The 13616-nt window shown below is 46.0% G+C and overlaps 1 protein-coding gene across 3 annotated transcripts in view; it reads right to left on the reverse strand.

The window, feature by feature from the left end:
* Positions 1 to 13616, reverse strand: part of KIF20B (kinesin family member 20B) — a 2369321-nt gene that overhangs the window by 1601331 nt on the left and 754374 nt on the right. For all 3 annotated transcript variants that reach the window (XM_069611316.1, XM_069611317.1, XM_069611318.1), the window contains exons 10-11: positions 3371 to 3442; positions 3142 to 3288 (exon numbers count right to left, since the gene is read on the reverse strand). In XM_069611316.1, the coding sequence (XP_069467417.1) occupies positions 3142 to 3288; positions 3371 to 3442 (219 nt within the window). The remainder of the gene's footprint in view (positions 1 to 3141; positions 3289 to 3370; positions 3443 to 13616) is intronic.

A 13616-nucleotide genomic window follows, 5' to 3' on the forward strand; every position in this document is an offset into this window, starting at 1 on the left:
CGCCTGGTTTATTCATCAAAAACAATGAATTTAAAAAGTATGATTTACTTACATTTTATTGAATAAACGTTACTACGCGGTTATGTCATTGCATGGCGCAGAGGAGGCATTCACCAGAAACCTAACAATAGGAGGTTCCCTAGCTATCTGCATTTGGTGTTCGGGACGGTTTCCTTCTTGGATTTGCTGTTTTTTCCTATCCTGGACTTCGCATTATCGCTATATTTGTTGAACTTGGTGACTTTTCCTTAATTGGACTTTTGAGTGTGTTGGCTTTTTTTTCCTGGATTGGTTGCTCCCTGAGATCTGTGGCCACTGTCTATAGTTTGCGCACTCATGCCGACCCGGTTAGGCCCACTCGAACTTTGTACATTTTGTTTTTTTCTTTCTTTCCCTTTGTCTTGGTAAAGGGTGTCTGATCTATGGACTACACTAGTCACACCATCCATTTATCACCTTAGGCTTTCTTCTTTCACTCACAAGGTTGGTATGGGGAATGATGGGGAGGCTGAAGGGGAACTAGTGAATTTCTTTCAGGTAACCAAACCCTTTGTTTTTCCCTGGCAGCTTAGGGTGAGCATTCTAGTGGTGTTCACCTTCCTTTCAGTTCAACTATTCTAGGCCCAGGAAGAATGTCTGTTAGCCTCCCGGGCACTATAGTTGGATTTGACAGTAGGAAATTCAAATTTAAGGGCCCTGGGAGGAGGGGGGGGGGGACATAATCAAGACAAAGCACAGGGAGGACAATGTTAGGAAAGTTGAACCAGAGAAGCAGGGCAAAGTAATGAAGGTGTTTGTTAAAGAGACATAACATCAAAGAGTTAAGGATCCAATGCATGAACACATTTAAAAATAATGCACAATACGTTAAACTCAAACATCTCGGGAATAGAAAGTCTGGGATGTTGGGCTAAATAAGCGAGGCAGAGAATAACGATTTAAAACAGAAAAGAAAAAAGCCATTAGAATACAAGAAGGAAGAGGCACAGTAACAACTTAGTAAACCAAAGAAGTGAACAATGAAGTCAAGAAAGTTACTATTTGCAATCATTTAACTGAAGGAGAATAAGGAAAGGACAGAGTGTACCATTACATAATTGAAAGTGACCAGGGCCAACCATTGTCAGTATGTGATCTTGACAATAGAAATTGGCAGCAAAAGTGAATGCAGCATTACGAGCAGATTTTGAAATAGGGAGAGAGGTAGAAAAAAAAATATAGGACCCACGAGCTGGCAGGAAAAAAATAATTATTTAAATGTAAAACGTGTGATGCCGTCAATGAATTAATAATGGATAAGTAGACACCTATTCATTATAATCTTCAGTAAAGGAAAAAAATAAAAAAATCAGTATAGTATGGTTAAAAATTAGCATTAAAAACAAACTTCCAAGTAAACAAAAACAGCAGCATGGCTTAGATTGTAAAACAAATCACCAAGCACCAGTGAAAGGGAAGATGAACATTGTCCTTTCCAAGACATCATTGAAGAAAGATTATCAAGATGGGACGAAAATCACTAAAGGACATGACCAGAAAACCCCAATTGAACATAGTACACAACATAGAAGCAACAGGATCAAAGGCAGCACTGAGATATAAAAGAACAAAGATACACAAGATGTTGTGGTGACCAGCGTGCAATACAGAATGTTGGCAGTCAGCAGGGCTCTTTCTACGTTACCAGAATGAAAACCTGACTGCAAAGGAGAAAACAAACCTTGTAAATTAAGGTTATAGTTCTGCATTAAGTATTGCATTCATTAAGAAAAAGAAGGCCCAACAGGTATATAACTATCGAAAGAGCAGATGAATCTAGAAAAGGATTTAACAGCGGAATAACTATAGACTTTTTAAAAAGGCATCAGGAAAAATACCAAATTTAGGTGAAGCTTTGGAAAGACATGAAAAATTGGGAAAAAAAGATTAAGAAACAAGTAGAGGATCAGAAGGAGCCACAGCTGGATTAGAGTATTCAATACACTAAATATCAGATTCAGAAATTAAAGAAAAAGAGGACAATGAGTGATCACTAGAAGACGAAGAATTCAACAGCATACAGAATGGGAACTTCATTAAATGAAGAAAATCGAACACTGTATGAATTAAACATGAAGCCAAATCCTCAGAACTAATAGAGGAATGTAGAGCTGGATACAGTGAGTGAGTCAATGGTTTGCTTATAATGTAACATGTCTGGAAAAGATGAGTGATAACAATTGGCCTTAGCATTTCTAAGAGCAACATAGTAAGAAGTGAATGTTTAAAAGGATGAAAGGCCTATGGAAGGCCTCTTCCATCTAAGATGTGTTAATACAGCGGACGGTGAAGTTTGCCTTTCGGGGTAAAAGGTAAGTAAAAACATTCAGACTCAAGTGGGGATGATTGAATGGAAAAAAGTGAACCTGACAATCAGGATCCAGTGGGGGTGGAGCGGTTCAGGGGGGGAATAGACAAGCTAAAATACAATAAGTTAACGTAGTAGTAGATAAAAGGCAAAGACCCAGAAAAGAAACAAGTGGTATTCTATTTATTAGAGAAAAAACTTTCCTAAGGTCAGGAAGAAAAACATTTACACGATAGACTATGAAAAAAAGATGTCCAGATTTGGCAGAAGAAAAAAATTGAAAGAAAAAAGAAAATCGATAATGCAACATATGGAAAAAAAAGAAAGACTCGTATGTGCACATGGTGCCAGTTCGGCCAATGTGAAGAGACCTGTAAGGTGAAGCCAGAAAGTTGGAGTCCTGAAAATGCACCTTGGTGTGCAAAGGCTTGCGGTCCCTGCCACTATTGAATGGCTCTTTTATACGTATAGTGGAAATGGGAAGTGAAAGTTTAGTTTGATCAGATTAAGAATGTTTATGTTAATAGCACAACTACGTCCTTTAATATTTGCTGTGTTTCTGTTTCAGGGTATAACTGCCGGATGTGCTTGAAAGATGCAGAAAAACTTGTTTTATACAACACAAACAAAAAAGAATTGGTAAGTAAATGGCTAGCATTTTCTCATTTGAGAGGAGGCTAGATTCATATAAAATGTATCCACAAACGTCAAAGGCTTACTTGGCATTTGTTCTTAGATTTATTATAATTATTAGGTAAAATAATGTGTTCTTCCATCCATAATTAAACACTTACTTTGCCTGCTGGTTGTTTTTGAGTGCATTGATGCATTTGCCGAGGATAAGTAAAGATGTGTTTATATTTCCGCTTTCTTTTAATCGATCGCCTTCATTTCGAGTCTTTGTACATCGTTCAGAGCCTGCAAGATCACATAATGACAACCTGAAAATAAAGACATCAATTAGATCACAAGAGATCAAGATTTGACACAGATAGTGAAAGTTAAGAGGATTGGGAGACTTACTCGCTGACTTTGGTCACTCGAGGCGTGTCAGCATCTTCAATCCTTAACATCCGAAATGTAAATATACTGTGACTGCAACAAAAAAACATTCATATTTAACTGCTGCAGCAAAACAATAGTATTTCATGACTGGCTAAAGGCAAAAACTTGCTCACTCTTCCCCATGATCCCACACATACCAGTAGTTAGTCTTTATTTAATTCGGACAACGTGGCCCCAACCTCTTGTAAGTGCCAGATTTGGGGAGGGGCCTACCTACCAATTGCAGGAGTAAGCAAGAAGGGGATGGGGCACCTCGTAGGGGGGGGGGACAAACACGGGCACACAAACTAACTGTAGTTACGCCATGAATAGGTCTTACGGGGAAATACAGGGGTAGGGTTGCACTGTCTGTCATCAGCCCAAAGAGCTTATGTATACATTACTACAAGAGAGAAAATCCTGCGTAAACCCACTCAGGACAGAGACCCCGGGGTTGGCTTCGCCCGAGGAAACCTGTCTTAAACACAAGAACACACCACGTATTCGGGAGGCGAAGCTCAGGCTGCATGGCATGGGCAGATCGAAGCAGCTGAGAGAGCACTAGGTGATGCAACGACGGGACGGTAAGCCAATCCCACAGGCACTCAGGGATAGAGGGGGAGGGGAAGTGGACCTGAGCCAGAGAACAGTTCACATGGCCACAAGGGTATAGGCCGATTTAACCGACAAAAAATGGTCACAATGACCACAAGTTCTAAAAATGCTACCACCAAAGGTTCGAACACCAAAAGTTCGAACCTTTGGTGATAGCATTGAAAAAAGAAAAAAAAAAAAAGAAAAAGGTGGCTGCGGGGGGTGTCCTCCGCATCGCTCCGCTCACTACACTTAATGGTATAGTGAGCGGGGGCTGCGGGGAACACCTCTGCAGCCTTTCGTTTAAAAAAAAAAAAAGAAAGAAAAGAGAAAAGGACCATGTGGTGCCGGTTCCCGATCACGGAAGTGAAAGGGAACTGGTGCTTCAAAAACCCAGCGTGAAGATGAAGGTAAGGGGGTTTGTTTAAGATGGAGGTGTGTGCTGAGGGTGTGGGGTGTTAGGTGTTATGGGTGTGTTGTGTGTGTGGGTGGGTGCGAGTATGTATGTGTGCTCAAATGAGAAAGGTGCAAACTTTTGGTAGTTCGCACCTTTCTCATGCGACCGTTTCGGGCGCGGTAGTTTCACTTCGATTCGGCCACAAGTGCCTTTCGTCAGGTTGATATGGGAATAAGGAAGCTGCACAGAATGGCATGCGTTAGAGGATCAGACGTTAAGTTTCCATGTCCCTGGGAGGTGGCCAGCCTTTAGAGTATCCAGCACAAGGTCTGCGAAGGCGTTATTCGGCAGGTGCCTTGTAAATGTCTCCCTTCCCACCAGAAGCGGGGTGCCTCGTATTCCTTCCGCAATGGTGCTGACTAAGGCAGAATAATAAAGTGCCAGCGATCAGCTCAAATGCTATGTTATTAATTGCAAATAGCTTCCGGGAGGTGTGAGAAACGATGTGGCACCTCATGGGGAGGCAATGTTTTGGGATACTGTTGACCTGTTTGCTCCAATCAGGTTCTACTAACATCTGCTTAGCACCAAGGATATGACATAGTTTTTCATGGGAACGTTGGAAAGTACAAACACATTTGAGCTAAAACGTCTTCCATTACCTTGACTATTGTATTCGAAGTATGAAATGAATGTTTGCTGTATGCCCAGATGTCAGCGCTGATGAACCAGTTACAGTCCACTGTTCAGTTTTATTTGTGCTCGCCCAGCTGTAATAAACCGCATTGATTCTTGCCTGATGTGTGCTCCTTTTTGTATTACTATTTTATATGGTGGGATCCCCGATACATAAGCATGCATGGTTTTGCTTCTTAATGTGGCAGGAGGTAGCTACAAACCTAGAAATCAAAATATTCAAAAGATTTATATAGCAAATTGCCATGAGGCTGTATTGGATCCCAATCAAACTACAAAAGCTTGGCCTCACAGCCAATGTTATTTGTTGGAGCTGTGGAGAGCAGATAGCATATCAGAGTCATTTGCCCTGGAAATTAAAGAAATTAGGAGACTGGTGAAAGCCACAAAGTCCTTTTTTATTAGACACTAAAAATGTGAGTGGGGAGCCTGACAAGGTTTTATGCAACTCATTAAGTGAGCCAAAAAAGTGGGTTGTTAAAGGCCCAATGGACAGCGAGACCTGGAGGTGGCCTTACAGAGAGCAAGAGTATATGCAAAGAAACAGAAATTTACATATTTGGGGGTGGGGCAAGCAAAAGCAGTCGAGGGCAGGAAGGTCTGTAGTAGGTAAGTTAGGTGCACACGCTCTGCGAGAAGAGGTACGTTTTGAGTTGTTTCCTGAAAACCCATAATGATTCTGGAGCTCTGAGTGTGAGTGGCAGTGAGTTCCAGAGTTTGCTGGCGAACGTGGGGAAGCTCCTACCACCAGCGTGTTGTAACTTGTACCTAGGTGTGGTAGGATGCTCTGGTGGGTCTGGTGCGTTGTGTAATAGTGAAGTTATCAGCTAGTTAAGTGGGGTCCACCTGGTTTAGACATTTGTGAGTTAATGTGAGTGATTTCAGCATGATACATTTGCGAACTGCGAGCCAACAATGCTGTATCCGATGACTGATGTGTGCAGATCTGGGGAGGTTGAGCGCAGCTCCAAGGCGCTGTTTTGGAGGACCTGCAGTTTCCCGATATTCTGGATCGGAGTACCGGCATATAAGGCGTTACAGTAGTCAAGGTGTGTAAGGACTAGGGCTCTGGCTAAAGTTAAGCAGCTGTCTGGATGAGGAATTTTCTACAGGCACTGATGAGTTTGCACATGTATGAAGTGGATGAGGTAGTGGCATTGACTTGTTTATGCAGATTGAGTGAAGAGCCTAATAGAAGCCAAGTGCTTTTACATTGTAAGTGGTTTTAATGGAGATGCCGTCAATGATCAATGAATTAAAGAGGTCACCAAGTTTGGAAATTCTGAGTTGGGAGCCTATGATGAGTATCTTGGTCTTGTTGTTGTTGAGGCAAAGCCTGTGCTGAGTGATCCATGCTTGGATCGTGAGGTATATGGCGTTGAGAGTAGCTGTGTCAGAAGCGTGGTCACGTGATATAGGGGTAAGGATCTGAGCGTCATCTGCATAATTGGTGTAGGTGACACCCAGGTTATCCAGACGGTCCCAGAGTGGCTTAGTGAATATATTGTACAAGGTGGGGGCCACACACTAGTCTTGTGGTACTCTGCACGCGACTATTGAGGTGGGTGCTTCGGCTTTAGGCGAGTAGACTTTCATGGTTCTATAGCGGAGGAAGGATTTTATCCAGTGTGTGGCGTTTGTGGAGAAGTTGGATGCCAATGTAAGGTGTTTACACAAGATGTTGTGGTCCACCAGGTCGAAGGCCACAGAGAGGTCTAGGAGCAGGGAATTGTATGATCGGACCGAAAAAAGGTCTGACCATACAAAAGTCTGAAAAATGCTAACACCAAAGGTTCGAACACCAAAAGTTTGAACCTTTGGTGGTAGCATTGTAGGCAAGTATATATAATTTTTAAAAAAGACTGCAGGGGTGTCCCCCACAACACCCCTCTCACTATACTGTGTGATCGTGAGTGGGGGTTGCGGGGGACACACCTGCAGCCCCCAAAAATAGAAGAAAAAAAAAAGAAAAGGTCCTTGCGGCGCCGGTTCCCGAACACGGAAGTGAAAGGGAACTGCCGCTGCAGGGACTCCGCATGTAAAAAAGGTAAATAGGGTTTGCTTCTGTTGGGGGTGTGGGTGGGGGTGTGGATATGTAGGTGTTTTGAATGCGTGTTCGCATGGGAAATGTGCGAACCTTTTGTGGTTCGCACATTTCTCATCCAAACATTTCCGTCGCAGACTTTTCTGCGACGAAAAAATCATGCAGATCCTAGGAGCAGAAGTACAGCTAGCTTCCCATTGTCCCTCAAGTTGTCCATTTGGATTTTCAAATCCAGGAGTGCTGTTTCAGCAGGCCTGTATCTCGGGCGGAAACCAGACTGATGTAGCCCAAGGATGTTGTTGGCTTCCAGATATTTCTGGGTTTGCAAGTAGGCTACTCGGTCTAGTATTTTTAGGAAAAACAGTACCTTTGTTATGGGGCGGTAGTTTTTGAAAGATGCGTTGATGAGGTTGGTGATGAAGGGGGTGAGTTGATGTGTGCTGTCTTTGAAGATTGTGGGTGGGCAGGGGCCAAGAACATTAAATGCAAATCCCTCAAGGAATACCTACTCAACTCTATTTGGGGCTCCTATATGCATACATCGGATGACAAAATTACATTTGTCTCTTGAAAGTATTCAGAGCATTGAATTGTTTGAAGACTACTGAAAAAAATAGATAGCTGCCTAAGCATACACTCCTGTCTACCTCGCATTTTCTGACACACCCACTCTAACCTTCTCGCCCAAACCCCCCCTCACACCCTCATACCCTCACATCCTCACATCCCGTCAGATGTATAGTAAGTAGGGTAAAATTAGAATGTATACTGTAAGATATACGAGAAAAGAAAAGATGCTTTGTTAGAATGATTAAAGGATTTCTAGATATTTACTTTACTAATATGAATTATATGTGGCGCATAAATAACCCCTCAGATGTTGAAATTTGGGGTGGGGGAACAAGGAAGGGGATTGTACAAATCTACCATTCCAACAGCCATTTTTGTTACAATAGCAAAGCAATCGGTACTTCAGGAAAAAAAAAACACATCTAGCTAAAGGGCCACATGCATCGTAGAGCACCAGGAAGGGGAGGGTCTTTAGGGGTGGGGTGGTCGTGTAAATTGGTTGTGTTGCCTCTAAGCAGTAACGCACATCTAATAAGGGAAAGTAGTCCCAGTCCTAATGTATGGGATTGAATTGGAAACTACAGGTAAAATCAACTGGACTCGACTGGGGAGTGGATTGTGAAAAAAAAGTTCTTAACCTGCCACCCTTCTTGCCGATGTCACGGTTATGTTATGAGTTAGGCATCCAATCCTTAGCCTCTCAAGCTGAATGGAAAAGAATTGCTTTATACGGGCTTATTATAGTCTAAAGTAAAAAATCTCTATATGAAGACAAAGAGCCTCTTGGATTTGAATACCAATTCCTTCTTAAATGAGTTAAAACAGGATGTCTTGTCACAACTTTCAATCTGTAATTCATCAGAAAGTGAACCAATTGGTAACCCCGTAAAAGTTAAGAAAAAGCTGGCCAAGATTGATTGAATTACTACAAGATCCCTGTTAGTTGACAAGAAAAGCAGTGATGCTACGTTACCCCTCGACAGACCGTTGGGTCATTTACCATTGTATTTGGCAAGGTTTCCAAATAATCATTGGCAGTCCAATTTATTGAGATTCAGAATGAACTTGATGGTAACCAGGATAAGAAACAAGGCTACGGAATGCAATGTTTTTTGTGATCGCTGTGATCTTGGGGAAAAACAAAATGCTAGACACTTGCTGATGGTTTGTCCGGGAACTCTGAGAAGTACTTTTCGCGTTTTGTCCATAATTCCCATCGGTTGTCATCTGAGGGAATTCTGGTCATGGCTTTGGGAAGAGAATGAGACATTCCTCTCATTGGAAGTTCTGAGATTTATAAAACATTATGAATCTCTGCATAAGATCTGAATGCTTGCTGATTTGATCATATGTTGAGATATGATCAGCAGGTTTCCAAAAGATGAGGTAAAGGTTTAACAGACTAATCTTTTATGTTTTGAATATGTGAATAGAACGAGAAAAGTAATTTTGATTTTACTGAATTATATCTATAATTTTTTTATAATGTGGTTGTTTGTGGAAGAGTAAACATTTTAACTGTCGCAATAAAAAAAAGAAATCTAACCATCAAAAAAATAATTGGAGGAGAAGCTAAAGTAAACTTTAGAAGACATTAAAAGAGCAAGAGCTAACCCAGATAATAAGCTAGAATGCCTAGGTGACAAATTAGAATTACGCACTGTAGTGACTAATGTACTCCAAGTCCATAGTTGCCTTTCCTCCATACTGTATGGGTGTCCCTTCCAAGGGACGGGAGACCGAACCTTTTTCACCAGAAAAAACCTTGTTCCCCTTTAAATTTAGAGGCGCGTCGGTGTGCGGCCCAGGGAGCATGTGCTTCCCTGACTCCGCCCTCTGGCGCCACACCTCAGTCCCCATTGACACGTCAACAATAGATTTATCATTGCCCAATGTCACCAGTATTATTAGGGGAGTGAGGGGGGAGGAGGGGAGTTGGTGGGATGTATGGAGTAAAGGGGACTATGGACTAGGAGTATGTTAGTCACTACGGTGAGTAACTTTATTACTCTCATGTCCCGTCCCCTTTCCTCCATACTATATGGCCGATTACAACCGATTGTAGCCCCAGGGTGGAGAGGAGATCCTCCTTAAGCAAATAGGTTCCTGAGAACCATCTGTCCGAAAGCTGGATCAGATCTAGAGCCGGCATCCAAACAGTAATACTTGCAGAAAGCCGAGGGAGAGGCCCAAGTAGCCGCCCTGCTTAGGACTTGCCAAGGAACATGGCGCTGCAATGCGATGGCCCTCATACCCTTCTTTGATGGCAGAGACCATCCAGCGGGAAATGGAAGCCTTAAAAGCCCGATAGCCGGGTCTTGAGCCTCCAAAAGTGACAAACAGGACATCCGATTTGCAGAAGCCCTTGGTCCTGTCCAAGTAGAATTTCAGGGCACGCCTGACATCCAAGCAGTGCAGCACTCTGTGCTCAGTCCTTGGGATCAGGAAAAAAAAAGTAGGAAAGACCATTTCCTCGTTCAAGTGGAAAGCAGACGGAACCTTGAGCAGAAATGCCGGGTGAGTCCGCAGGACTACTTTGTCCTTGTGAACGGTGGCGCCCAAGACTATGTTAAGGTCCCACACCGGGTGCAGTCTCTTGACGGGCGGGTAGAGCCTTGCGAGTCCCTTCAGATGTTTGACGATAGGATTGGAGGAGAAGATGCCTTCCTCAGAGTTCCTGTAAGCAACAATGGCTGCGAGGTATGTGCGGCAGGTGTCCACCTGCACGCCCGAGTTGGCAAGGTGTGCCGAGAAGGAGAGCACGTCGTCCAAGGTGCATGCCGGGGGGGGGGTTGATTTCCTTGCCGTCTGGTCCATTTGCTTTTGTACTGGGCCCTGGTAGCCTTGCTGCTGGTGCCCTGTAGGATCTCTAGATTGGCCTGTGAGAGGCTGAGGTACCGAAGCGTTCCCTGCTCAGGTACCACGCTGTGTGAGCTAGTTTCCCTGGTGCCAGGTGGATGACTCTGCCCCCACCCTGCTGTGCCAGATGATGGGCTGGGCCAGTCAGGCAGTGAATCGGGGGCACTTCCGACAGACTGAGCAGCTCCGAAAACCATGGTCTGGCCGGCCACCATGGAGCTATTAGAATGATGAGGAGTTGGCGAGACTCCTTGATTTTGCAAATTACCCTGTGAATCAGGGGCGTGGACGGAAAGGCATAGACTTTCATGCAGGTCCACTGGATGTGAAATGTGTCGTCCAGAGACCCGGGCCCTGACCTTGCCAGAATGCGAACTGGGGACACTTCTTGTTGTGCCAGGTGGCAAAGAGATCCACCTGGGGGTGACCCCACCTGTTGAAGATCTCCTGAATAACGAGGTTGTTTAGCTGCCACTTGTAATTGTCCGCTCCCAGCCTGCTGAGCCTGTCCGCTTCCAGGTTGGATTCTCCCGGGAGGTGGACTGCCGTGAGGTAAATGTCGTTTTCCAGGGCCCACTCCCACATGCTGATCGCCAGTCTGCACAGAGGAGGGGATCTGGTGCCTCCTTGCTTGTTGACGTAGTACATGCTGGTCGAGTTGTCCGTCTGGATGAGGACAACCTTGCCCCTGAGAAGTGGTAGGAAGGCCCCGAGCGCCAGTCAGATGGCGTTCAGCTCTAGCCAATTGATGTGGTATTCCTGCTCCTGTCGAGTCAGGTGCTGTGGAACGAAAGATCATTTAGGGTGGCTCCCCAGCCCTCGAGAGAGGAATCTGTGGTGATGAGGCCTGTGGAATGGGTGGTCGGAAGGGCCTGCCCATCCGTAGGTTGCAGTCTCTGGGCCACCAAGTTAGGTCCGGGTGGAGAGATGGAGGAACGTTGATCAGCTAAGATTGAGAGCCCCCCTCATGGTTCCATGAGGCTGCAAAGTGCAGCTGAATCCTCGTGATCCTTAGTCTTGTGTGCAGGACAGCTAATAGGACTGCTGCCATTAGACCCAGGAGAAGTTGGTACCACCATGCCAAGGTCACTTCTCTGCTGAGGAAGTGGGTGGTCGCCCTCTTGATAGCGGAGATTTTGTCCTCCAAAGGAAATACCTTCTGGGAGCATGTGTCCCAGATGAGGCCCAAAAAAGTCAGAGTCTGCGTGGGTTGCAACTGCGACTTCTTGTGGTTGAGCGAAAAGCCCCGATCATGCAGTGTGTTCATAAGGGCATGGAAAGAGTGGTGAACCGCTTCCGGAGATGTAGACCTTACGAGCCAGTTGTCGAAGTATGGGTAAATGTGGAGGCCCTGCGCTGAGGAGGGCTGCCACTGCATTCATGGGCCTGGTGAAGACCCTGGGGGCAGAGTTGAGGCCAAACGGAAGGACCTTGTACTGAAAATGATAGCTCATGATCCTGAACCGAAGGAAAGAAAGATGGGGCTGGCAAATGGGGACGTGCAGGTACGCGCTCTTCGGTCCAGGGAGTACATCCAGCCACCCTTGTCCAATGTCTCCATTACAAAATCTGGCTGAACTATCTTGAATTTTTGCAGGGGTAAGGAGAGGTTGAGGGTGGAAAGGTCCAGCACAACTCTCAGGCCCACCTGGTAGTTTCTTCTGAATGGTGAAAATCCTGGAGCCAAAGCCTTGCTGGAAGGCTGGGACTTCCTCCACTGCCTGGCTCTGTACGAGCGACCGGATCTCCGCAAAAAAGAGTTGCTGTCCCAACCTGTGAGTGTGGAAGGGAGGGGCTGAGGGGAGGGTAGGATAGTGAGGTGGTACCCCGTGGATACTATGGAGAGGATCCACGGGTCCAAGAAATACTGGCACCAGAATTGTGCAAGGAGAGCAAGTCTGCCCCCCACCGGAGACACGTGGACCCGAACGGGTCATGCCTTCTTTTTCTCTGAGGCTGTCGCGAAGGAGGGGGACTGGAAAAAGTCCTTACCCCAAGCCCCTCCCTTTGTGGCTTGCGCTGGTTCTGAGACTGCGAGCGGTCCGGCTGCCTAGATCTACGCTCCTGGATGCCTCAGCACCCTCTATACGTACAACCCCTGGGTGTGGTCTTTGTAAGGATCCATAAATACTTGGCGTTTGTGAGCCGTTTTTCTTTTTCCCCAGCTCTTCGTCCGTTGAGGCGTGGAACAGGCCCCCACCCCTGCCCCCCCTCGAACGGTCAATCTAATATGCGTTTCTGGACGTCCGGGTTGAATTTTGTTGCTCGGAGCCAGGCTGTCTTCCTCATGTCCGTGGCGATTCAGATGGCACGGCCAGAGGTGTCAATATGGTCCACGGTGTATTCCATGAGCTCATGCGCCTCCAGCTTGGCCTCGGCTAGCCCGGTCTTAAAAAGCGGGATTGGCTCTGGGTGGGGAGTTCTGGGAGGAACGCTGCAATTTCGCTCAATAATCTTTGGTTGGCGGCAGCCAGCATGGCATCTGCGTTGGCCTGACGAAGATGTAAGGACGCGTTAGAATAGAGTTTCTTGCCATTCACCTCCAAGATCTTCTCCACCTTGCCTAGCAGCGCCACAGAGGAGGCGCCTGAGGACGACTGAGGCTTGGAGTATAGTGATGCCGCAGCGATCACCGAGGAGTGTGGCTGAGGATGGGCTGAGAGCAAGAGTGTATCCCCCCCTTCATCTGCCTGTACTTGGCGTCCAGGCGTCGATGGACTGGCTGGGACTAGTGGGGCATGAGCCAACCCTTCTTGGCCAGGGAGACTACATCGGTTTGCATTGTAATCCCCGTTTTGGCAGAGGGGCATTGTGTGAGGACTTCAGCCAGGACCCCCTCTGCTGGCTGCTCGACCTCGGGTTGGGGTAGGCCCAGATACTCTGTCAGCCCAGCAAGACATTCGTGGAAGGTCCTGGCTGAGAATGGCGTGTCCGGATCCTAATCTGTATCCTGTGAATCTGGGGGATCCTGTGGAGGAGGAGTAGTAGTTGGTGCCGGAGGCTGGGGTACAGGTACCGCGGCCGGAGGTGGCGGAGACTGGTACGGAGCTGCCTGAGGAGTCGGC

This window comes from Ambystoma mexicanum, chromosome 8 (genome assembly GCF_040938575.1).
Source record: "Ambystoma mexicanum isolate Mex_15411 chromosome 8, UKY_AmexF1_1, whole genome shotgun sequence".
Taxonomy (NCBI): Eukaryota; Metazoa; Chordata; class Amphibia; order Caudata; family Ambystomatidae; genus Ambystoma; species Ambystoma mexicanum.